Source organism: Populus alba, chromosome 11 (assembly GCF_005239225.2).
Source record: "Populus alba chromosome 11, ASM523922v2, whole genome shotgun sequence".
In the NCBI taxonomy this organism is placed as follows: Eukaryota; Viridiplantae; Streptophyta; class Magnoliopsida; order Malpighiales; family Salicaceae; genus Populus; species Populus alba.
Genome location: NC_133294.1, coordinates 1,216,231 through 1,242,041, shown reverse-complemented (window position 1 = coordinate 1,242,041; position 25,811 = coordinate 1,216,231). Strand labels below are relative to the sequence as shown.

The 25,811-nt window shown below is 33.2% G+C and overlaps 3 protein-coding genes and 1 pseudogene across 5 annotated transcripts; 2 read left to right on the top strand and 2 right to left on the bottom strand.

Moving 5' to 3' along the window:
- Positions 1–7,823: 7,823 nt before the first annotated feature.
- LOC118035856 (myb family transcription factor IPN2) lies at positions 7,824–10,544 on the top strand. Its single transcript, XM_035041513.2, has 6 exons — positions 7,824–8,092; positions 8,229–8,305; positions 8,400–8,457; positions 8,616–8,682; positions 8,799–8,868; positions 8,993–10,544. Exons 1-6 carry the CDS (start codon positions 7,930–7,932, stop codon positions 9,341–9,343), a joined length of 786 nt encoding a protein of 261 aa, XP_034897404.1. The 5' UTR covers positions 7,824–7,929; the 3' UTR covers positions 9,344–10,544.
- On the bottom strand, positions 8,811–14,312 carry LOC118035855 (RCC1 domain-containing protein RUG3, mitochondrial-like; annotated as a pseudogene).
- A 366-nt stretch (positions 14,313–14,678) lies between these two features.
- On the top strand, positions 14,679–16,829 carry LOC118035844 (uncharacterized). Its single transcript, XM_035041496.2, has one exon. It carries the CDS (start codon positions 14,889–14,891, stop codon positions 16,560–16,562), a length of 1,674 nt encoding a protein of 557 aa, XP_034897387.1. The 5' UTR covers positions 14,679–14,888; the 3' UTR covers positions 16,563–16,829.
- A 571-nt stretch (positions 16,830–17,400) lies between these two features.
- Positions 17,401–20,497, bottom strand: LOC118035851 (oxygen-dependent coproporphyrinogen-III oxidase, chloroplastic). 3 transcript variants are annotated; one of them, XM_035041508.2, is made up of 8 exons: positions 19,767–20,492; positions 19,608–19,683; positions 19,290–19,384; positions 19,035–19,118; positions 18,203–18,290; positions 17,973–18,097; positions 17,774–17,872; positions 17,401–17,673 (listed from the first exon to the last, which is right to left on the bottom strand). In XM_035041508.2, exons 1-8 carry the CDS (start codon positions 20,307–20,309, stop codon positions 17,605–17,607), a joined length of 1,179 nt encoding a protein of 392 aa, XP_034897399.1. In that variant the 5' UTR covers positions 20,310–20,492; the 3' UTR covers positions 17,401–17,604. The 3 variants fall into 3 exon arrangements, 2 of the variants coding, with proteins under 2 accessions (XP_034897399.1, XP_034897398.1); XM_035041507.2 differs by lacking the exon at positions 19,290–19,384 and having other exon boundaries at positions 19,608–19,694; positions 19,767–20,494; XR_004685268.2 differs by lacking the exons at positions 17,401–17,673; positions 17,774–17,872; positions 17,973–18,097 and adding an exon at positions 18,395–18,926 and having other exon boundaries at positions 18,206–18,290; positions 19,767–20,497.
- Between the last annotated feature and the right edge of the window lie 5,314 nt (positions 20,498–25,811).

Below are 25,811 nucleotides of genomic sequence, written 5' to 3'. Positions count from 1 at the left end.
GGCAAGAGAAATATACAGGTTAAGTACATAGTTTCTAAGTTATTCACACTACAGCAATAAATTAAAGACAACAATCATCTCCGATTCCAATTGGGCAAGGTGTTCTAAAGATAACTTGGATGAAGAATATAAAAGTGGTTTGAATTCAAGATAATTTTAAAATGATATATTATTTTTTAATATTAAAATGGTGGCATATTAGATATCAATTTAAGTTTTGTAGCCTTATTTTCAAAACTCACAACTTAGATAATGAACGTAATTGAGTTAAATCTTTTTTAATGATTTAATAATAAAAATAGATGTTTATAAAAATTGAGTATCACTAAAAAATAATAAAATATTTATTTTTTAGACTACGATAATTTCATAAAAAAATTGAGATAAATTATGATGATTTTAAAATAAATAAAATAATTGAGGATTAGAATGAAAGAAAAAAATCGAGAGATAGAATTTAAAAAAAATAAAAGGAGAAAATCTTGAAAAAAAATTTTAAAAAAAATGAGCACGATGGTTTTTTTTCAATTCTTTTAAAGAGAGTAATATATTGTTAGCTTGGCACGTGCGCTGTTGTCTCATATACGTGAAATTTATTGTACAAAGTCTATAAATATTGTATAGTACGAGAAAGGTGTGACTCCATCAAGATAATAGCACCAAAAAATTAATGGATGAATTAATAAATCACGGATATTTGTCTCGCACTGAGCAGTTCCAATTTACAAGCGGTCATTGGTATGCTTTCTTGAGGTTGTTTTTTAAATTATTTAAATATATATATATAAATAATTTTTTATATTTTAAAAATTTATTTTTTATAATACACATTAAAACAATTAAAAAAAATAAAAATTTAATTTGAAACTAAATTATTTTTAAAAATACAATTGGACCGCAATACTAAACACCATCTTCACAACGCACTTGCTTATTTTGAGTTTTATGTTTTAAAAAATATATATTTAAATATTTTTTATTTTTTAAAATTTTACTTTTTTTCAGTACATCAAAGCAATTAAAAATAATAAAAAAATAAATTTAAAAATAAAAAAATTTAAAAATATACTCGAACTACAATATCAAACACCACATTCACCACGCATATGCTTGTTTTGAGTTTTGTGTTTTTTAAAAATAAATATATATATATATATATATATATATAGTTTTTTATTTTTTAAAATTTATTTTTTATTTTAGCACATCAAATCAATTAAAAATTTAAAAAAATTAATTTAAAAAAAAAAATTAAACCACAATACCAAACATTATCCTCAATCACGCACATGCTTGTTTTGATCAATTTTGTGTGCGCCTACCCCCCGATCTAATCCGATCAAAATCCTATTAATTAATGAATTAATTGGCCATCTAATCAATATGGTCGACATTAAAGATTAATTGGTGCTCGTTTTGGGCACCCTTCTCTTCTGCTTTTAGCCATGGGAGCCCACTCCAAAAGCTTTAAAAATAAAAGCATCAAAATAATGTTGTTATTTTTCGCATAACCGAAAGAAGGAGCCCAAACGGGGCCTAAAGCTTGTAAAACCGGACGTAAAAAACAAAACAAAACCCACCCGAATTAAATGGTGGGTCCGCCATAAACCCACTCGAAGAAAATGAATAAATAAATAAAATTTTAACATATGATCCTTGAACAAGACATTAAAGATTAATGCATGGTGGGTCTTCGCTTTCATGTTTCTACTTCCAGCTTCTGCTGTTTGAAAATCGTGAGCGAGCAATGTCTTGTTCAAGCTATGGTGGTAAGGCCCTGTACTTGTAAAATGGGATATGAACAAACGTTAGTTAAAATAATTAACATGCAAATCACTTTAAAAACTCAAAAATCAGATTAAAATCAAGATTTTGAAATCATTCTTACAATTTCAACTAAAATATAATATATTGCAATGCAACAATAAACATTTTTCCTAGCCTCTCTTAGTCTATTACTCCCCGTCGTTCAACAATCAACCACCACAGCAGCCTTATTTTTTTAATTTTCCATCATCGACGATGTTCTCTACTCCAGCGTGAGATCCAAATAACAACAGCAGAGTCCTCTCCTCCGGTCATTGTAGGTTGTTCTGCTTGTTTTTCCCCTGTACACTTGTATTTTTAAACACTTTAGCTATTGAATAGTTTTTTTTTTTTGTTTACCCTTCCCATCGTGCACTGGGTAACGATTAACTAAAATAATATAACTCTAAGAGATATAATTTAACTGCTTAAATTTTAAATTTATTCTCTAGAGGTAATCAATTCGAGTACCATAAATTTCAAAGATATTAGAGACTTACCTGATCGTTAATTTCAGGATCTCAAGAGATTAATTAAAATATGTGTAAACTGACTCGAACACCCAAAATTAAAAAAATTTATAATAATACACTATATTATTATTGTTGTGGAATTATTGGGAGGTTTTTATTTTTATTTTTTTGCATTCAAACTAGGCTGGTGGAGATGATTCGGGAAAGATCCATTCTATATTATACTTTGATGCATTTCATAAAAAAATGGAAATGGGATATTTTGTTTTAAAATGTGTGTTGAAATGTGGTAACGGTTATTTTTTAAAATGATCTGAAAACATTAAAAAAAAATTCAAAATTCAAAATCTTTTAAAAATACTTTCAAAATATAATGTCAAATATACCCCTAATATCATCAAGAATGATAGTAGGGGTGGCAAAGCCAGAAACTGGTTCCAGGAGGTGAAATATGTCAAAAAATACGATATTAAGAGGGGTTGGATATAAGCAGAAAACCACAACATATCCATTGCATTGCATGTGGTAGTGTTGCTTGTTCTTCAATCAAAGAAATGACCCAGAGATTCGACAGCAGTACTGCACTCTTTGCCCTCTAGTGGATTACCATGGACATGCGCGTGCATGCTTAAGCCACTGATTTTTTTTTTAATTTTTTTTTTTAGAATTGCATTGAAGATGGCTGTAAAAATTTATTTGATTTGATGGAATCAAGAATAATATATATATATATATATATATATATATATATATATATATATATATATATATATTATTTTAATATGTTTTTAAATAAAAATTATTTTTGAAAAGCATAATGTATTATGATACCAAACAATTTATAAGTATATGTTTGTTTTTGCTTTACAACATGTTCTTTAAAAAAGTGTTTTTGAAATTAATTTTTGCATGGAAATTGATATTTTTTGAATAATTTTAATATGTTAATATTAAAAATAAAAAAAATATAAAATAATGTCATTTTAATGAATATTTTGATAAAAAAAAAAAAACTCTGCATAAACACAAACCTACTTCAAATCATTCATTACTTAATTTCCTCTCTTTTTTTTCCAAAAGATATGTAGAGTAGAATATTTTTGGCACGACTGCAAGAAATGAACTGATTTTACTCAAGTTATGGTGACTTCAAATCAGGTGAGGAATCCGCAAAACCTTTCGACAATAAAGCATGCATGCACTTTGGGATTTGGATGATGCTTGATTTCCAAGATAATTAGGCACACACATGGCATGCCCTTTTAGCCACAATAATTAAGATATTGGCTTAATTGTCTTGCCTAACAACTCGGATTATGACTTTTATAGTGCATTTATTCTTTTAATAGCATTTGATACCTTTTTTTCTTTTATGTTTCGCAATTTTCTTATTTTCTTATTTTAGTTTTTTTTAATAGAAAACCATGAGGTCCAAGTTGAATTGGCTTGATTCTAACCCAATCTTATTATAGATTCGATCTTGAAACATCTTGTCCTGATTCCAGCCCTATCCCAAGATATTTCTTGACTATAATCAAACAATATCTTTGATGTCTCGACTCAATTTATAAGTATCCTAGATCTGGTTTTAACTTGACAATTAGACTCAATGTCAACCTAATCAAGTTACAAAAAACAAGTTTTATCGAATCACTTGGTATTCAAAAACTTTGAAACAAAGACTAATAAATCTTCATACCTTATTCTTAATTTTTTAAAATAAGAACAGAGAATGAAAACATTGAATTGTAGATGTCTTAGTCATCGTCTACATGGATCAATCACACATGTAGAGTGTAAAGGCTAGGAGCCATTCAATCCTAATGATCCAAGCCGATTGAACTTAAATGATTGGTTTCAACCTCGATTTAAGGATGTTTGAAAATATAGTAATTGTTACTTTTCAAATAGTTTTTTGTACCGAAAAACATATCAATAATGTTTTTTTATTTTTTAAAAATCATTTTTGATATCAGTACATCAAAACGATTCAGAAAAATACAAACCGCGCTCAATTTTAATAAAAAATTAAAATTAAAATTTTTCAAAAAGCAGGTTGAACCACAGTGTCAAACGAGCACTAAATGCTCTAGCTTGTGTTAGGTTTATGGTGTTTTGCCGGGAGTAATTATTATTTAAAAATTATTTTTAAAAATAATCTGAAACATTTAAAAATAAAATTTATATTTTTTAAAAATATTTTTAAAACATAGTTATTCTTCTCCATGCTTCTTAAGAGGGAATCAAAAGACGTCGATGTAGGAAGCTGGCTGATTGATTTTTGTCAGAGCTGTTTGCCACTATTTACAGAAAGTGCCAGCCAGCGTGCCTTTTTGTAACTAGGCTACTTGTAGAGAGCCTAATCATGCATGGCTCAAAAATCCTTTTCTTTTGGTGCCCCAACCTTCCATTAAAACAATACACTGTTTGGAAAGAGCACAGTCAGAGTTTGAAAGTTTACGAAATGCCTTGCATTATTGGATACTCATTAATTTGGATGCTTACAATCATTGCACCAATATTACATCTTTTGTTATTTTTTTTTATTTGTAATTGTAATAATAATTATTTTTTAAAATATTTTTTACTTGAAAATATATTAAAATAATATTTATTTTTATTTTTTATTAAAAAAATATGAGTTATTTACATAAACTCCTCACTTGTGTTTTTTTAATATATGATATTTGTCGTTCATATATATAGACAACAGATTTTGTCGTTAAGAAGATATGCTCTCTTTATTTTTCTAGAGCGAGACCTTCATCTTGAAAAATTGAAATTGTTGTAATACATTAGTTTGATGCGAAGAAAATACTTGTCTCAAGAAAGATTTAGTTATGATTGACATAAAAACAGATTTGAGAATACTCTTTATTACAAACAAAAACAAAAATCAGTGAGATCATGTCTAATATATGTGTGTGTTAAAGAACCAAATTAAAAACTAATAAAATTTTAATTAATAAAACCAAGAAAAAAATTAAAAATTAAAAGAATAAGAACCAAATTGAAAAAATAATATATGATAAATTATAATTTAAGGACTAAATTGAAAACATAATTTTATTTTTTTTATAAAAGAGACAATGATGAAAATAAGTAATAAAAAACATAAGGACTAGAATTAACAAATAAAAAAAAAAACAGAGACATATATAAGCGTGCTTTCTTTAGAAGAGAGAAAAGGACAGAATAAAAAAAGAAACAATCACCGATAACAAACCATCTATCATCCACTGTCATGTACCACAAATGACATAATAACGCTTCTAAGAACATGATGGAAGGGCAAGTTTGGTTGCCGAATAGCGCTACACTTACCACCTACGCGCAGCCTTATAACGAGCACGAGCCAACAACTTTGTCAAATAAAAAATGTTTTTTCACCTTTAAAATACCAAACTGCCCTCCATGAGCCCGAGTATTACAAAAACAATATGAATAGACACAAATACCCCTGGACACATGCCTTCTTTTTTGTATTTCCTAAGGCTAAACATGTATTTTAACTATATTTTAATGAACAAAAGATAAAAAATAAATAAATAAACTTTATCAACAGCTCTATTTTTTTATCTTAGAAGTAAATAGATACTTTAACTATTTTAAATCTTTTTAAAAAACTAAATAACTATTGGTTAATAATTATAGATTTTGTTGATCTTGAAGGTAAATTTATCATTTTATTATATAAAAAATTTTAAAAATATTAACCTATCTCGGAACAATTTTATAATGACAAATTAACATCTAAAAATACCAAATTACCGCTACAATCAAGGCTTCTATTTTTTTTACTAAAGGGTAAAATAATATTTTAATGTAACAATACATATTAAACTATATCCAGTACTTCTGTGAATATTTTATGTTGATAATTGGATTGTAATACAGATGAATTGCATATTATAATTAGTAAACCGTACAGAATATTTGAAAAGGAAAATATTCTCCCATGATCATGACATCACAAAAGTAAGCAACTATTATTATCTGGGCCCCATCAATAGTTAAAATTATTCTTTTTTATCTCCCCCTTAAAATATCGAAAAACTAGCTGATATTTTTTAATAATAATAGAAAAATAATTAGCAGTGTTATTTATTATCTAATATATGTACTCATAATAATAATAAAAACCACATAAATTAATTTAACATCAAATAAATCTCAATATTATGGTAAAAGTTTAAAAACAAATATGCTTAAAACATAAAGTGGATTACTAATTATTTACAATCAATTATATAATTATATTTTTTTAATGATTAGTATAAAAACATATAAAACAACATTATTTTTTCCATTCAATTACCATGAAAACCATAACAATACCCAGCTCAATTGATAACCTAGTTTAATAATCAATTCATGTGTTGGACTCATTAACCCAAATCAATCCATAACAATGTAGCTTCAAGATTTTTGTTTAAAAAGGTTATAATAATATTATTTTGAAAAAAAAAAACAAAACAAAAGTTAGAACAGGTTTTGATTAAGAGACCGTTTGGTAGTGAGTTTGAACCTGTGTTTGTCAAAATTTTAAAATTTTTTTATATATTAAAATTGAGTTTGGTTTGTACTTTGTGGATCGTTTTGATGTGTTGATGTTAAAAATGATTTTTTTAAAAAAAAATCATTGGCATGTATTTCGACACGAAAAGCTATTTGAAAAACAACCGCTACCACACTGCCAAACACACTTTAAATTGTCTAGGTTTTACAATATATATTTCTACTCAGATTTTCTTAAACTGAGTCGAGAACACGTCTTGGATCAACTCGTGAAGGTGAGGACGTTTAATAACCTACATCATCCCTACATTGAATTCATTTGTTGTGCCTAGTTTGATTACTACGTTTCATATCTATATAATTCACACTAGCCACTCTAATTTTCAGGTTTTTGTTAATCATGAATATAGTAAACAAGTGAATAAGATGATCATTGATGCCATAAATTATTTTATATATTATATCTAATTAAGTCTTGCTTTTCAAACATCAATTTTGTAGGTAATGATAGGACATTAGATCAACCAATATAAGATTCCTGGGTCTTTAATTACTACTAGTACTTATAAAAAGTTAATAAAGTGCCCGTGAATTTTGCTCCCTCTAAGTTTACAGGATACAAACATGATTTTTACTCCCATTAAACAAAACAGAAGATGAGAATATATAATTAGATGGTAGGGTCTCCTCGACCTTTTTCCACAGTTTTCATGGTTTATGAATCTAACGGGTTAACCTGAATCGGTTTAAAACAATCTAAAACAATAATATATGAAGATTTTTCTATAAAAAAAAAAAAGTTAAAACAACGTTTTTTTGTTTTAAATCAAACCAAGTTTTAACCGGAATGATTGGATTATAAATTGACTCATCAGGTTAATACAATCAACTTTTATCTGGTTTAATTTGAAAACGTTTTTTTAGACAAGCATGTTACCCGAGTTGACATGTCAGCATTGATATGTTTTGGAAATATGTGATCATTTATTCATGGCAAATCTAATAATTGATGTCTAGATGAATTCAATAGGCAGATTATTTCCTGTTTTCTCCCTCCCTCACTCTCTCTCTCTCTATATATATATATCATTTGTTCCCATCTCATTGCACTGCAAACAATTTGCACTCCAACATGCCCTCAGCACTGATGCAAACACATGATAGGGAGCCACCCTGCTTTCAAAGAGAAAGCAACCATCTTCTGATCACAACAGACCCCAAGCCTCGTCTCCGATGGACTCTCGAGCTTCATGAACGATTTGTCGATGCTGTCACCCTGCTTGGAGGACCAGACAGTAATTAGTCATCAACTCTTCTTCTCACTATATATATATATAGAATAATCTTGTGTCACTGACTGTTAACTGACCATCTGCCTGAATCCTCACCTTGTTTCTCCTGCGTTCTTTTCCATGTCTGAACCCTATCTAGAGGCCACGCCTAAGGCCATTATGAGAATTATGGGAGTTAAGGGTCTGACCCTTTATCACTTGAAGAGCCACCTTCAGGTTAATTTCTCCTTCATTTCTCTAGATTTTCAGCTACACATATCTTCCCATCTTAGGATATCTCATTTCTGTTACTTTTTGACTATGTACACAGAAATTTAGGCTTGGAAAGCAACCACAGAATTATCTTAATGAACAGGCAATTAGAGATGGTAAGGAACTAGGGTTCCATCATGCCTCCTTTTCTGCTTGCTAGTCTATATCCTTCAATTCCTGCTGCTAGGCTACTTCTCTTCTACTATCCTGCAATTGGAAGCTCGTGGCATTTGTATTGGTATGTAATCTAATTCAGTCTCTCTCTTTTTGGCAGCAACTGGTCATCTAAAGAACCTACAAGATGCTGCTACAGCCAGAATCTTCGGTGATGGCTTGAACAAGTACGTATATAGAGGCAACTCAGCCAGTGTTTTCTACTCACAACAGTTTCAAGTATATTTTAGACCATGAAAACTATCATCATTTCATTCATAGGTTTCCTTCAACATTTTATCAGGAACATCCATCGAAATGAAGTGCTTGGAACGCAAATACAAGCACAGAGGACTTTAGATGAGCAATTAAAGGTAAATCCTAAGAAATTACAGAAAACCTTAAGGCTAGTGACAAAAATTTCAAGTTCTCTGTCTTAAAAAGGGGGGGAAAAAGGTCCTTACCTTTTCGAGTATTTTGTTCTCATTGTCCTAATAGGTAAAGCATCACCTTCAAAAGAGAATTGATGCACAGAGAAAGTATATGCAAACAATTCTAGAAAACGCGTACAGAACAGTCTCTGCAGAAAATACGTTTTTTGATGATCAACGAGTTGTATCAGAAATGGGCAACATGAAAGAAACAGTTTCTGCTTCAAACTTTCCACCTATACAGGACTTGCATACTTATGGGGATCATTCTCATGATGGATTTCTGCCAACTGATGATAGCATGAGTAGCTGCACAATCCCCATGATTTCATTTGATAACATGCAGCTACAACATATAGGAACATTAGCACCATGTCTAGCATCAGAAGAGGAGCTACATCAAATGTCTTACAATTGATGGCTGCACGCTCAAAGCTTCATGGGATTAATTATATTCGTTTCTTCACAGATACTATTAAGCAAAAGCGAGATCATGCTCCCAATTTGCTCTTCATTCATTCCAACTCTAGTAATATCATAGTTAGAACATTCTAGGAACGTTTTTTCACAAAGAACCAGTAGTTGCATATGATGAAAGAGATCCTTCGTGTATTTCTTACATGAACAGTGTTTTTCCTTTAGCAGATATCATATCCCACTACCAGAAAGGGGATAAAATAACAATGATCTGATCCTGCAAATAATGCATGAATGGACTGTGGATCAGAAAAGCACCCTGGATTGTTAATTATAGGATCATCTGTGACTAGATATCGAAGGCATGTTATAATGGTATTTAGAGTTACTCAGTGTGTGAGGGATTGTGTGATTGTTAGCATTCAAACATGTTCTCATCCTACCATTTTCAACTACATCAATTTTTTATGGCAAACACAAAACATATCTAGGTGTTCTCCAATTTTCTTTTCTTTTTGTCTTTTTTCTATAATAAATCACACAAATTTTCAACACTGATTCCGACTGCCAGACTGGTCAATTACCACCATTTTCAACTAAACAACAATCAATTTCATGGATTTGTCTCATGCAGACTTTAACTCAGGAAATGGAGCAATAACTCATGCCTAAAGACAAAATGAAGAAAAGATAACAGCAATTTATAGATGCGCTACTTGATTATAAAAACCAGCTCAAAATTCACTAGACATTGTGCTTGCAACTGGGACAACACGTATGATGAAGCCATAGCAAGAATTATATGAGATGAAGAAGGTACCTTGCATTTGTGCCAGCACTGCAATAAAATTGAGAACCATCATGGTTCCACTTGGGAAGCTTTGAAGGATCACTAACCGGACCAGAAAGTGTCTTTACATAAAAAAAAAAAAAATTAAAAATTTACATTAGATTTACTAAATAGAAAGCTTAATTAGACAAGAAGAAGAACAACGACAAAATCGAAGCATAAAATTATATACCCTTGCTTTGCTCCTCGTATCCATTCCAGATCCACCAGTCCTCTTCAAGAATTAAATTAAAGCATAGGTTACTTGCTTGCTTGCTTGGTTACAAAACACAGCAAACCAAACCATATCCATCAGCAAAAAGCAACAAGACAAGAGATTAGCCATGTTTAACTATCATAAAAACTTGACATAACTCCAACCTCCATGGAAAAATTAAGAACATGGGATCATTTCAGAAATGACATCAATCCCGTTTGTTTTTAATCAACAAACCAAAGATAAACTTACTGATTAGAAACAAACAGGATTCAATTAAATATCAAGCTTGGCTTTACATTATTAATGACCAGAAAAAAACTAATTAATTAAAACAATTGCCTCCAACTATGAAAGTTTCTCCTTAAAAAAGTATTTGTTCAAACAACAAACAGCAGTGACATCTGGTGCACTGATAATGAAAGGCAACCAGGAACAGAACACAGACACCTACAACAACTGGCTCAAAAGTTCAAGTAAATTGCTGGATAGGCTAGATTCTGTATGAGGGCATACCAAACTTCACATGAAAAAAAATAATGGTTAGTCAACATATTAGCAACACTGGACATAAACAGTTAAAACCAATTCATAAAATGGTGGAGAATAAACTGTTTATTGCAGTGACAGATAGGTTGGCAGCAGGACCAAATAACAAACCATGTAGATTTGGGTGGACTTTCCATCTAGATCACAGTCCAGCCATCTAGCGTGGAGTTTTGAGCACATTCAAACCAATTACCAATTCATGTAGGAGATAAAATAAGAGTACGTCTAGTAAGTTAGAATCACTTCATAGCAGTACAAAAATTGACAGTAATATATATAATATCATCAGCACTCTAATGTACCAAAGGAGAAACTCATGATAAAAGCATGTGGCACCCTTGTAGAATATACCAGATTTCAGAATTGGAGAGTTTCTGTTGCATTAAAAAAAGAAAAAGAAAGAAAGAAAGAATGTGTACCAAAGATGCAATTCAAGATCATGCCTCGACTTACCAGTTATAGCTGCCAACGATGAACCTCCACAGGTGACATGAATGGCATGCTGATCAGCTAAAGCATCAATCACTGCTGGTATTTTCTGACATTGAATTGAAGAATGGCCCAGCTGACAATGTCCATCAAACCCCCACGAAAGTACTTGACCTTCATCTGATAACACAAACAAGAATCAGAAATAGTTGAAAAGGCTACGCAATCTATAAAGAGGAGGAAAGAATAAAGAAGAAAAGGGAACGAGAGTTGCAGTTGCTGCTGTAACCATGACGTTCTGGAGTCACTTTACCAGTCAAGGCAAGACAGTGATATCCACCACCTGCTATCTGAATGATACAAACATCTTTGAGGCTAGGAATTTTTTTTGGTCTCCAAGCACTGACCCTGTCACCTCTTCCAAGTTCATAGACACTTTATTTATGTTGTTTTTGTTCCAGCAATAATGGATGTTCAGTCAATGTTGAAAACATGACAAAATGCATCAGCTGTCACACGATGAGACATGATTTTCATTTACATTGCATAGCCATCCACTACCATAGCAAATTCACAGAACAAACCTTTACGTAATAACAGTGCCCATAAAAAAATTGTGCTTTTGTGACAGAGGAAACTATCCACTCCACTCAAGCATTCACAGAAAGTGCCTAGTACAGTAATTGATGTTGTCTATGAGCAGCCAGGATTTTAACACACTCCAAGGACAGGAAAGTGCATAAATAAAACTCTGTAAGAACATATAATTGGTGCTAATGGAAAACAAGATGAGGGGCATTCTCCTGCACGGTTTTAGCCATGTGCAACATAGGCAGCAATAAAATGGAATGACAGAATTTAATTCAGTGTAAGTTAACACAGAATCGCAAGGAAGGCCAAAATTACAAATGTAATAAAGTAGAAGCAGTGAGAAACATAAAATTTTGCACATCCCTAGATAACCTGAATGGCAAAGGACAGTTCATGTAACAGCCTAAGATGGCAGCAGCCCTTTTGAATTAACCCGAGAAGCATGAGACCACATGACTAAAGCTGGAGTGCCATCCTTTGTCTCAAGTCTTACAAATGCAAGATTTTCAGTAGATAATTCATAGGTTGTTCGACTAAACTAAAAAATATATATTATTCTTTTTTCTTTCCTCCAAACACTAGACAACAATTAGTGCATGATATTGCTCCATAAAGCTCCTTCGCTACATTTTGAAAAATAAAACCTATACTAGCATCTAAGCAGGAATATAGAAGAGAGAGAACATCCTGCAAACAAAAGTACCATCCTCACCTCCCCAATTCCAAACCTGCCCCTCCTCTGCCAGCACCATTCTGAAAAAATCATCGCAAGACACAGCAGCCACAGGCACCGGAAATGCCTTTACTTTGCAGAGTATACTAAGTCAACCCCCTTCATTTGGACCCTGACCAGGGCCAAGGCCTAATCTGCCATCTCCTTCTTCTCAACCCGAGGTATAAACTTCCCCTGTTTCCATAGTAGGAACCAGATGAGTGACAGCAAGCAAAAGACAAAATATGAACTAATGTACGAGGAAGTCTATACATGGCCAGGTATGAGGAAGTTTGATTAAGTAATCCTTTACGGATTGGTAGTAACTCCTTGATCTCCTCGTGCATTTTCTCTTCATAAGAAAAACAATTGAATTCCCAATTACAACAAGGGAATGACATCTCAAATAGATTAATGAAAAGATTGCATTGCTAAAGGGAAAGAACTATGTTCACACACGTGCACCAAAAAGTCATCAAAGATATATCCATTAATCATTACTATCATATAGAGTTGAACTTCCCAATCCTGTATCAGTTGTTGATAACATTGTAAGGTGATCCAAAACTTTAGGATTTAGATAGAGAAGTGGACATGGGCTCATGGCAGGGTTAAACACAGAATCCCCAAGTAAAGCAGCATAAAAGCCAACCAATCGGTTGCAATTTGCAAACAGGTAAAAGATACGTGGAAAATGTATCTCCTAAGCATGTATAAACTGCAATTGAGATGTACAAAAGGTTGCTACTTGTTTGCATAAATCAAGAAAAGATTGAATACCCGAGGCAGTGATGGCAGAAGAATGTATGCCAGTAGTGGAAATGTGGCGTGTTTTTCCATCCCAAGAACCTTCCACCAGTCTAGGGAACAGTTCTCTATGATACATGCCCCAATGCACCGAAACCGCCATAGCCCCTGCAAACTTTATGTCAGAAAGACATCCTTAATGTGCTTCTTTATCTCAGAATCATTTTGAAGGAAAAAATATTGCAACGGAAGGAAATAGATGGAGGGATGTAGTAATAACCATGCAAAAATCTGGCCAGTGGAAGTGAGGGCAACAGAACGAATGCCACCCAAAGCAATAGAGTGAACGGAATCCAAAAAAGGGTTTGGAGTAGGATGAAAAGCAGGATTCTCATGTACAAAGCCAAGACGGCCTCCATCCCCTTTGCCCCGTATCCAAAAAAGACCATCAGCAAGAATTGCCGAGTGAAACAGAAATGCCCACCACAATCACTCCCTATTTGTTGCCATTATCAACAAGATGGCCAGTGGTTGGAGAAAGAGTGAAAGAGTAAGGCAGTAGCTGGAGATGGGTAGAGCCTTATTTATTCGATGCCACCAACAAGTTGATCAGAGGCGCCTCTGCCTAGGAAAAGAGCTCTGACAGGCACTTTGCTTGCGGTGGATATTGAGGAGAAGTGGCGGTGGATAGTGAGGATTTGCCGTACAAGACAACTATGCTGCAGCATCATCATACGATGATAACTTTCACTTTACTACAGTTGCCTTACAAGACAACTATGCAGCAACAGCAGCAGCATCATATCATCACTTTCATTTTACTCCTGCTACTGATGTTGCTGTCTCTATCATAACGTTGGTTGTTTTCTGCTGATTTTGATTGCTGATGAACTTGTCATCGTGATACAACCGCATTTTTAAAAAAAAAAATGATTTTTTTTTATGAACATTTATATTATTAAATAAAATATAATTAAAAAAAATCAAAGTGATTGAGTTAAACCGAGTCTATAACGGGTGTGTATTTAAAAGGGATTAATCCGAGTAAATCTATTATTTTGTTGTCAAGATATTAGTAAAAAAAAATAGCATTTTGATTTATTTTTTAAAAAATTTCTTACTGTTTGAAAACGTGTTAACATTGTATGCACGTACTTTTACAAAACTTTTTTTACATGGTAAAAGGTAGTTCGCGGCAACCTTTCTAGTGTTTTACTAATAAAGGGGTGACAATGATATTGTCCCCATATTATATGTTGGGGTTAAATTGAAATTTATAAAATCCTTGATATTTTTAAGGAAAAAGAACGAGAGAAAAAGGAGTCGGTTCGATCAGGGATCGAACCGGCATCGAATCAGACAGCCGGCGGACACTTTGTTTTGTCCCCAGCAGCAGCGAAGCCAGCACAGGCATAGCGAGGCATCCTCATATAGCATCTGCAAGCATTGAGAGCAAAGAGAGAAGAAGGGAAATGGAGATGGAGCAGCTACTGAGCATGGGTTTTCCTAGTGAATTGGCTGCTCAAGCTCTGGCCGCCACCGGTGGCAAATCAACAGTGAAAGCCACCGAGTGGATTCTCTCCCAAACATCTCATCCTCATCCCAATAATAGCCCAAATGGATCATCATTCCAGCAGCCAAAACTAGACCGCTTCTTTCATTTCCCATCATCAAAACCAAAACAAGAACCCTCCTCCCCTTCCAATTCCCCCACCCAAATAACCACCGCACCACCACCACCACCACCACTACCTCATCATCAACTACTATCAACCCAAACTCCTCCCCCTTCTAAACGCCCCAAAGTATTCGCTCCATCACCCCCCTCAAATCCACATAATCATACTATCAGCAATGATGAGCCCTTGTCCGAACGCATGCGGCCTCGCACCATTGATGATGTTATCGGCCAGGACCTCCTTCTTTCCCAAAACTCCCTCCTCCGCTCTGCTATGCGTTGCAACCGCATCCCTTCTATCATCCTCTGGGGCCCACCTGGAACTGGTAAGACATCCATTGCTCGTGCCATTGTCACTTCTGCTAACTCTCAGGGCTCTTCCTCCTACCGTTTTGTCTCTTTGTCTGCTGTTACTTGTGGGGTTAAGGATGTTAGGGATGCTTTTGAGGATGCTAGGAAATTTAAACTCAAGAATACTAAAAGGACTGTTCTTTTTCTTGATGAGGTTCATAGGTTTAACAAGTCCCAGCAGGATTCTTTCTTGCCTGTTATTGAAGATGGTACCATTGTGTTTATCGGGGCCACTACTGAGAATCCTTCTTTTCATTTGGTTACGCCATTGCTTTCTCGCTGTAGGGTTCTCACGCTTAGCCCTTTAAAGCCTCACCATGTTCAAACCATTTTGATGCGGGCGGTGAATGATCCTGACAAGGGATTGTCCAAGAGCTTAGGGAGTTTGGGAGTAGATGTGAGTGAGGATGCTGTTGAATTTTTATCCACGAATTGCGATGGTGATGCACGGGTGGCGTTGAATGCCTTGGAAATTTCTGCTGCAACTGCAGCTGCCCGAGTGGGAAGTGAGGGGGATTTGAGGTTGGCTAGTGTTGCATTGGATGATGCCAAGGAGGCGCTTCAGAGCAAGCATCTTGCTTATGATAGAGCAGGGGAAGAGCATTACAATCTCATCAGTGCACTTCACAAGTCTATGAGAGGAAGTGATGCAGATGCATCCATTTATTGGTTGGTGAGGATGTTGGAAGGAGGCGAACAGCCTCTTTATATTGCGAGGCGTTTGGTAAGGTTTGCAAGTGAGGATGTTGGCCTGGCTGATCCTTTAGCACTTAACCAGGCTGTTGCTTGCTACCAAGCTTGCCATTTCTTGGGCATGCCTGAGTGCAATGTGATTCTTGCTCAATGTGTAGCTTACTTGGCTTTGGCTCCAAAATCCATTTCTGTCTATCGAGCAATGGGGGCTGCACAGAAGGTTGTTAGAGAATCTGTTGGACAAAACGAGGGAGTGCCGCTTCATTTGAGAAACGCACCTACCAAGTTAATGAAAGAGCTTGGGTATGGGAAGGACTATATCTACACTCCTGATAACCCCACCGCAAACCAGAGCTTTTTACCACCTTCACTCCAGGGCTACAAGTTCCTTGATTGGCCAGCCAATAATACCGGTAATGGATAAGAAATTATTTGATCACCACCGTAGATTTTGGAAGCCAGCAGCCAATGACCATTAGGAGCTAGTTCTGTTTTTGGTTGTGGGTGTGTGCTTGGTAGTTTTTGCTATAAAACTCTGCTGCTGTTTTGTTAGTATTCCGAAGCCATGATATTTTTGGAACTGTTAGAGACATGGCTTAGAAGAGCATGGGAAAATCCAATGTACTTGATGATCTTAAACTATGAAAAGATCAAGGTTCTGCTTAGAGTGATTCCTGGAGTTATTCAGTTATGTTTTTCTGTTTGCTGCTTGGAGGTTCTATAGCTGACGTTTCCATTTTAGATTTCCTAAAATAGAGGAGTGGCAAGGAAGCAAGTCAGCAACTATGCACATAGCATTAGACAACTCTTGTGAGTTATTAAATGTGTAGAAGCTGAAGCACAGGTGTTAATGAATCATCCCATTGCAGTACTGCATCCTCCTTTTCTATCGATTATCATTAATCTCCATTTTGATGTGCTGAATCTTTTTTTTCTTCTTTGGGAAATTTGCAGAGGAGTTCCTGATAATGTTTCAAGGAATAGTTGGTCGATGTTAAGAGCTTTAGGGCATGCTGAGATTGCATCTTCATTCTGGTAAAATTTGTACTCTCTTTTGGGACAGAACATCTTCATTTTTCACAGAGAGTTGAGTATAACTCCCGAGTTTTGGTATATCCAGAGACATGATAAATAGAAACAACGACGCCATCTCCCATCTTAGGGGTTCAATTCCAAACTCAATCCTCTTAGTAAATTCAACTCCAGTTAATTTTGTTTTTTACGAGTTCCAATATGGAGAAAGAAAAACGAAATCAGAAAGATTGGGATTGAAATGCATATTATAGATCCTCTTATTAACTTCCATCGTCGATAGATTACACAACTGGATGCTAAGTTCTAATTCCGGCAGCAAAACCACTTTGCTAAACAAAATACAAGCTTACAAGAAATGAGAAGGGAGGAAACAAATACGGGGAAAAAAAGGGGAAACCTCAAATGAAACATTTTTTAAAAGAAAAGACAAATTAGATCCATTCTTTTGGGTTGATGCAAGCATCTAATAACTTCCACTCCTCACTTCCCTCTTCAGGTTTCTGCATAGAAACAAGGAAGCCTCTTGCCGTCAGTTCATAATCTTATACTCCCTAATCATGCATATCAAATAGTTGCGCACAAAAGTTCTTGGAAACTTACATGATCATATTCCCATCGTGCAGATAGTGGCAGAGAAACAAGAATGCTTTCAATACGACCTCCTGTCTTCAATCCAAATGTCGTACCCCGATCATAAACCTATGGGGAAAAAAGCAAGTGAGAGAACATCTAAGGCTCGATATAAAGAGCTTTTTATGTTAAAATTTATGTCTAGATTCTCCAGAACTAGTTTTGGTACCAAGTTGAATTCTACGTAGCGTCCTCTTCGCAGTTGTTGCCATGCTTTGTGATGATCTGTGAATGGTGTATCCTTCCTTTTCTCTATAATGGGAATGTATGCAGGTACCACAGAATTTGCACACTCTGGAGTTCATAAAAACATTGCATAAATTAGTAAAATTGGAATTCACGAGAACTAGGACTTTTTTCTTGATAAAACCACAAAGACATGTTAGCATTGCAAAATACCAGTGGCGAAGGATAGAAGCATCTCCTGATCATAGTCATTTAGATCATCAAAAAAGATTCCTCCAAGCCCTCGTCTCTCACCTCGGTGCTGCACACAGCATCAATAGTCAATATGAGCCCAAATACATAAGGTCATTATAAAACAAGTCTGTTCCAGCTTCTTAGTCTACTTCAGCAGAAGATTAATACAACCTTATATGTTGTGCAGCCTTTTAGCAGAAAGAAGGAAAAAAAATGCACAGCAAGGTTATAGATACAAATTCATGGCCTGCAGGAGCTAAACTCTAGTCCAACCACTTTCATCAGCAGACTCAAAATCAATCTATCAATCAGGTATCCATTACAAAGAAGTCTAGAAAAAGCCATTTAAGCAGTTTGGCTATTCAGACAAGGAACTGCCACAGCACTTCAAGCATCAATGGCAGGAAATTTTCCTTTCAAGTTTGAAACAGCCCCATAAATGAACAAGTCTGAAACAATAGCTGTTAAAGCTATGCTTTATTCTCTTATCCAACCAGACCTGTCCGTTTCATTCCACCTCATAGTTTACAAGTTCAAAATGCACAAGTTAAATGTGTGAGAAAACAGTAGCCTCAGCAGATCCAGTGGCACACAAACAGTTAACTCCCCCCTCTCCCTTTTGTGCATGCAAACAGTTAAATTTTTTCCCCCTTTTGTGTAGGGTGATGGGGGAATGGGGGGTAATTGCAACGAGCCAGCAAAACTGAAATAAGGAAAATATTGCAAACATAAACTTCAAGAACCAGAAAACCATGCATCAAGAGAAATGCACCATAGTACTATAAGTTAAGCACCTAAAACAGACACGTACCTTGATATAGAAATAGTCATCGCACCATTTTTTGAACCGTGGATAAAAGGTAGGATCAAATTTGTCACAGGCCTTTTTTTGAGCCTACAAACGTATGGTAAAATTTAGAAACGTAACAGACAAATTAAATCACCAAATAAGTAAGACAGAAATGAAACTAGGTATTTCACTTATCCATATCACAATGCAGACCATTGGAAGCAAGATATGATATCATAAATAGAACCAGCAATGCAAAATTGATCATTTATTTACCGAATGGAAATGCTTAACATCCTCATCAAAGATATAAGCAGGAGTCAAATCAGTCCCGCCACCAAACCACCACTGCCTAGGTGCCCCAGGGACATCTTCACATAAAGCCAACAAGAAAACCAGTTTGACATTAGTCCAAACTAGTAAATGTTTTCCAATTCATTCTTCTAAGAACACCAACAATAGAACAAAAAACAAAGGGCCAAAAAGGGTAACATTTGCAATCCAATTCAAGAACAAAAGGGTAACTTTTGCAATCCAATACAAGAACAACGGAGCATGGAGACGAAATGTCAGAGCATTGGGCTTAAGTAATACCTTGAGGAGCATCCGTCTCGAAGTATCGATAATTGAAATGCAAAGTAGGCGCAAATGGGTTCTTGGGGTGCAAAACCTGAGAAAAAACTAATAAATGATGTTAATAAAACAGTAATACCGATGAAAAAAAATTGAAATTGGAATGGAGAAAGAAATTACAGAGCTGATGCCAGCAGCGAAAAAAGGAACAGGTCCAGGCTTTTGATCAGCAGGAGCAGCCTTAGCAGCCCTATAAGCTTCAGGAGGCATGACTCCATAAACAACAGAGACATTAACCCCAGCTTTCTCCCAAACGGCACCGTCCTGCAAGACCCTGCTGATACCTCCTCCACCTCCCGGTCTGGACCAGACATCCTCCTTGAACTTGCCTCCTTTATCAACAGCCTCGATGGCAGCACAAACGCTATCCTGGGCTTCCCTGATCATCTTCTCGAAGCGGGCCCTCACGTCAGCCCCTTCTGATTCACGAAGAAATGTAATGGGCCGCTCTGTCTCCGGGGTTTCTTTCTCGATGGAGACTGCAGATCGAGTCATGTTGGGTTTGTTGGGTTTGAAGCGTAATGATGAGAATTTCTTGGTACATGGATGGAAATAACAGCTAGTAGGCGAAGGAGTTGAAGTGAAAGAAGAGGAGGGGGAGGGAGGGATTGGAAAGAGATAATTGAGAGAAGAAGACGCGGAGAGAGTAGCTGTTGGAGGCATTTTTTGAGTTCTTCAAACTGCTACAACTCTTCTTCTTCTTCTTCTTCTTCTTCTTCTACTGATGCTGCTGCTGTGCTGACCGGTTGGAGATATAAAGGGCGACAGCTGGGAAGAAGAACCGGAGAAAGGAGACTGGAAATCTGGAAATGAGATAAGGCTTGTTTTTTTCCCATTGGTCTCTCCCTTCCTGTGGTTTTTTACCCAAGACCAAAAACGGTTTTATTGACTTACTAGTATTTTCTTTTTTTTTAATTAAAGGTATCATCAGATTAATATTAATTGAGATTAAATTTTGTTTTTAAATAATTTTAAATGTACACATTTTATATCAATCCAACATACATGGTTATTTTTTTTTTCAGATGATAAAATGAAATTTTAAACACAACAACTATTTAAATTCTATTTATTATTACAAAAAAACTCAATTCAACAACTGAGTAGGTTAATTTGATTTAATTTTTTATTTAAGATTTAATTTAAATTAGATTTGATACTGAATTAAATTGGAAGTTAATTTTATTATATTTAGTTAACCTAACATTTGAACTCATCATCCAAGATAATTTGATTTTAAAAAATTATTTTTAATTATTTAAAAAATTATTTACCTGTTGGTTGACTTTGGTTGAGCTACAGGTTGGCACGGGACAGTTTGAATGTTAATAAATTAAAATCAAATATAAGTTTTGAATTATTTTAAAGATGTAATTCCATGACAATGTGATATTCATACCAATAACCACTGACTTCATCGAAGAAAGAAGCACGTTTTATTGACAATCGGACCAATTTCTTTGAGTTTTCTAGCCAACTATGCCATGAAACGAACACGTGTCGAGTGGGGGCGGATTTTGGTTGCCCACAGTTTTCAGATTTTCATTTATAAATGTGATTTGTGGAGTAAATTAACAATTTTGAAGAAATCAAAACCATGGGAAGGGATGGACTGGTGCATGTCTAACTATATATTATAATATAGCCTCGTACTGTATTGGTAGCCAGCGCTACACTATATTTAATATAGAAAAGAAACTTTCAAGTATTGTTTATGTTTTTTTTTTTAGTAAAAAAATATTATATAGAAGGTTGATATAATATAACATAATTAAATTGACATGTTGAAAAAAAACATAATTTTTAATAAAAAAAAAAACATAGATATAAAGTGTTTTGCTCGAAGATCGACCCAAACCCCGTAAGTAATTTGCAATTGAAAAGGTTGGACCAAATTATTTTATATGTGTTTTATATTGTGGTAGTTTTTGTGTTTGTAATTAAAAAAATTATGATTTTTAAAAAAAAATATATTTAGTTAAAATTGATGTGTGAAGAATTTTTGTGTGTAAAATAAATAAAACACATTTTATTTTAAATTTTATAAAACTAAGGTTTGAAATGCAATGGCATAGCATGTAAGGTCAGTGCAAAAAATATAAGTAATTTAGCTTACCAAATAATTTTTTCCATATAGCTAGGCAAAAAAATAAAAACCACCATAATACCATACAATTTCTTCATCTTCATTTCTGTTTGGGCTATTCTTTGTTGGTTGAACTACAATAAGCCTATGCGCGTCGGGCCATTATTAGGGTTTGTTAGAGATTGCAATAAAAATTGTAGTTTAAAGTATTTTTTGTTTGGAAATATATTAAATTATTTTATTATTTTTTTAGAATTATATTTTGAATATCAGCATATTAAAACGATCTAAAAACATAAAAAATTAAATTTAAAAAAAAAATTAAAATTTAAAAGAACGTGATTTGTACCGTGTTTCTAAACAATATCTAAAAAAAAAAATCAAGGACAATAGTTTTACCTAAACTGGATTAATAATTGTTGAAATCGATGCAAATAAGTTGGATATTTTATAGATAGCTACTGTAGATAAAATCTGAAATGATAAAGTTGAGTTTTAGATAAATAATAGATATTGTTCTACTCAATTCAAAACTTGCCCTGTATTGTATCCAAAATTTATTTGTGTTCATAAAATTAATAAAACATATTTCTCCCATTATCTATATATGGAGAGAGTGTAAACTTTAAGGAGGGTTCTTTCTTTTTCATTGTCATATATAGTATTTGAAAGGGTAATAATGGTTATTTTTTAAAGTAGTTTTTGTTTTAAAATATGTTAAAATAATATATTTTAAAAAAAATTATTTTTAACATTAATTCATTAAAACAATCTAAAAATATATAAAAAATAAATAAATTTAAATGTCTTACATACCCTAATCTCAAAAATAATCATCTATCACATTGAAGAAAGATTTCGCGCCAGCCAACACTTGAACACGCAAACCTAAAGTTGTCCCACGTGCTAACCAACTCCATGAAGTTGTTGTAGCATGATTAAAAAATATTTCAAGGTGCTTAAGAAACTCCATTTCTTTTAGGCCGTGTTTGATTGCAGGAAAGTGAATTCCTGGAATTCACTTTCCTGCTTTTCCCTATGTATAAAGGAAAATAATAAAAGGAAACTGAATTCCATCCCCCTAGAATTAATAACGTGCTCGAAGGAAAGTGTTTTCCTTCTGTTAGAAAAGGAAAAAACATTTTCCTTTCGGCGTGCGCCTTCACTTGCTACAGTGGCAAGCCACTTGCCACAGTTGTTATAATTCACTTGCTACTGTAGCAAGTGAATTATAATTCACTTGCACTGTAGCAAGTGATATAATTCACTTGCCACTTGTCAAGTGAATTATAATTTGCTTTGGTTTTTTGATTAAATCAAAGTTTAATTAATTCATCAAACTCATTAATTCTTCAATTAAACTCTTGATTTCATTAATTAAAATAATCTAAATTTTAATTAAATCAATTCTCCAGTTAAACCCTTGATTTAATTAATTAAACTAGTCAAGAGTTTAATTAAATCTTTAAACTTCCAATCATGTTGCCCTTAACCCAAATTTTAATTAATCCTTCATTCATCATCTTTTTTTAAATAATAAAAATAAAAAGGTCAAAAATTGGGTTATGACAATTGTAAGTGATTAAATATTTTATATTAAATATTTTATATATATTAGATAAACTTGAAAAAAAATTTAATTCATTAATAAATTATTTTCCAGTTCATTTTCCATAACACAACCAAACACTGTAAAGTATTTTCCAGTTCATTTTCCATAACACTACCAAACATCGGAAAATACTTTCTCGGAATTCACTTTCCAGGAATTTACTTTCCCCGAATTCACTTTCCAAAAGGAAACTACTTTCCTGCAAACAAACGGAGCCTTAGATTCTAAGTATAATTAGAGGATTTATTTGATTACTTTTCCTTTTTGTACCCTTTTTTGCTCTCTCGTAGTCCTTTGTTTTCACTATCTTCTAAATAGAATCTGTTGAGAAGTTAAAACATAGATTATATTTTGAGTATGTGGTTAGATTTTTGAGAGCATTTAGAAACACGAGCCAACCCATATTTTTAAAAAATTCAAATTATTTTTTGTTAAGAATTAATTTTTTATGTTTTGAATTGTTTTAATGTGTTGATTTTAAAAATAATTTTAAAAAAATAAAAAATATTATTTTAATATATTTCAACATAAAATACATTTTAAAAAATAATTACAACCTCACTCTCCAACAGCCCCAACTAAAACTCCGCAACACTTATTTTTTCTTTGGTTAAGCCGAAGTCTCGTGTCCCTTTCTTCCCATGATTGCTTTCTTTTCTTTTCCCAAGTTCCCATTCAATGCGTGGCTCGATTTTGTACAATCCCCGAATGCCCTTTGCTGCTAAAATGCTTGTGTCTTCTTCATTTCTGGTTTGATTTAACAAATCAATAAACGAGGAGATTTGTTGAGCCCCATGCGTACTTGGCTTGAATCTAGGTTAGTGATCAAAGGATATGAAGGGTGTGTTTGGTATTGCGGTAGTTATTGTAGTTGTGATTTTGAAAAAATTATTTTATAAAAAGTGCTTTTAGTTGAGGTTGGTTTGAAAAAACAAGTGTTTGGTTAAAACTGTGGTTGAAATTGAGGTTGAAAAAAAAGTAGTTTAATGTGTTTGGTTAAAAATGCTTTTAAAATTGAGATTATAAAATAATTTTAAAAAATATATAGTAATATTGATGATTTTTAATTTAAATATTGTAAATTTAACTATTACCATTACATCATGAAATAAATCATACTTACTTAATATAAAATATTTTTTATTATTCCATGAAAATATCTACCAATTTCAGTACATATGAAATACATCCAATAAAAATTATAGTTTCCATGATTATTTTAGCATATAATAAAATTAGATTAAATATTAACATGTATAAAATTTACTCTAATTTAAAAAAAAATGTTAAAAAAATTAACACACTTAAAAAAAAAAAAAAAAAAGTGTTCACGCAGTGCAGTGAACAGTGCAAGAGAATTACATGAACAGTGCAAGAAAAGCAGGAAAAACTTGCTTGCTAAAAACCGCAGGTTGAACATCAATTTTTTGTGAGTCCCATGGCTAAAGCACAGCTGCTGAAGATAACCAAACACCATGTTACTGCGTTTGAAGAAAAAAGCAGAAGCTAACGCAGAGCCAAACAGAGTTGAAGAGAGGAGAGGTTTTCGTGTTCTAAAACGGGCATGATTCCAGTGTTTAGTGTCTTCACTGATCTGTTCATGCTTGGTTGGCTATTGATTCTTTTTCGTTTCACTATTTTCAAGGGAATATTTAGAATGTAATTGCGGTAATTTTTTAAAGTATTTTTAATTAAAAAATATATTAAAATAATATTTTTTATTTTTTTAAATTATTTTTTAATATCATTATATCAAAGTGATTTAAAACAAAAAAAAAATAATTTAAAGAAAAGAAAATAATTAAAAAAAAAAACATTTTTGAAATATAAAAATAAACATGCTCTTTTATTTAATAATTATATCGATAAATCTCAGTTAAGTAGCTTTCATGTACACTTGATGTGTTGATTACATCTTTAATAGCTAGAAACAAATGACATTCGATTCAAACTCCAAATGAACAACCATGCTATTCTTGCTCTCTGTTATTTTTATTTGTAGAGAGAAATATTTAGGCAATTTTCGTTGATGTAACCTGCTACCTTGAGTTAGAATGATTTTCTCGATATTTTATAATAATTTAAAGACACGATCGATGCAATAAAAAAGGCAGCATTAATGGACACAATCCATAAATATACGAGGATAAATAAACAATTCGTCTTGTCAAATGTTATTTAATGTATGCTTGTAGTTTAAATATTGTATTCATTTGGTTTGGTCTTTGTTTGATTTGGATTTGAGGATGAGGTGGAGCTTCTTTTTTTTTCAAAAAAAAAAATGAAAAAAAAAAAGACATGAGTTACTCACACCATCAGCAAAAAAATTTTAAAAGTGGACTTCTTGGAGTTTAGTTGTAGTTATTTTTTAAAATGTTTTTTATATCAAAATATATTAAAATAATATATTTTTTTATTTTTTAAAAAATTATTTTTAAAATTAATGCATCAAAACGATAAAAAACAT

Excerpts from the sequence above, each read along its gene's own strand:
- LOC118035856 (XM_035041513.2), top strand. The coding sequence starts at position 7,930 with ATGCCCTCAGCACTGATGCAAACACATGATAGGGAGCCACCCTGCTTT. Across the intron at positions 8,093-8,228 it reads CCTGCTTGGAGGACCAGACA|AGGCCACGCCTAAGGCCATT; the intron begins GTAATTAGTCAT and ends AACCCTATCTAG. Across the intron at positions 8,683-8,798 it reads TTCGGTGATGGCTTGAACAA|GAACATCCATCGAAATGAAG; the intron begins GTACGTATATAG and ends ACATTTTATCAG.
- LOC118035844 (XM_035041496.2), top strand. The coding sequence starts at position 14,889 with ATGGAGATGGAGCAGCTACTGAGCATGGGTTTTCCTAGTGAATTGGCT.
- LOC118035851 (XM_035041508.2), bottom strand. The coding sequence starts at position 20,309 with ATGCCTCCAACAGCTACTCTCTCCGCGTCTTCTTCTCTCAATTATCTC. Across the intron at positions 19,385-19,607 it reads CGAGACGGATGCTCCTCAAG|ATGTCCCTGGGGCACCTAGG; the intron begins GTATTACTTAAG and ends CTTTATGTGAAG. Across the intron at positions 18,098-18,202 it reads GCTTCTATCCTTCGCCACTG|AGTGTGCAAATTCTGTGGTA; the intron begins GTATTTTGCAAT and ends TATGAACTCCAG.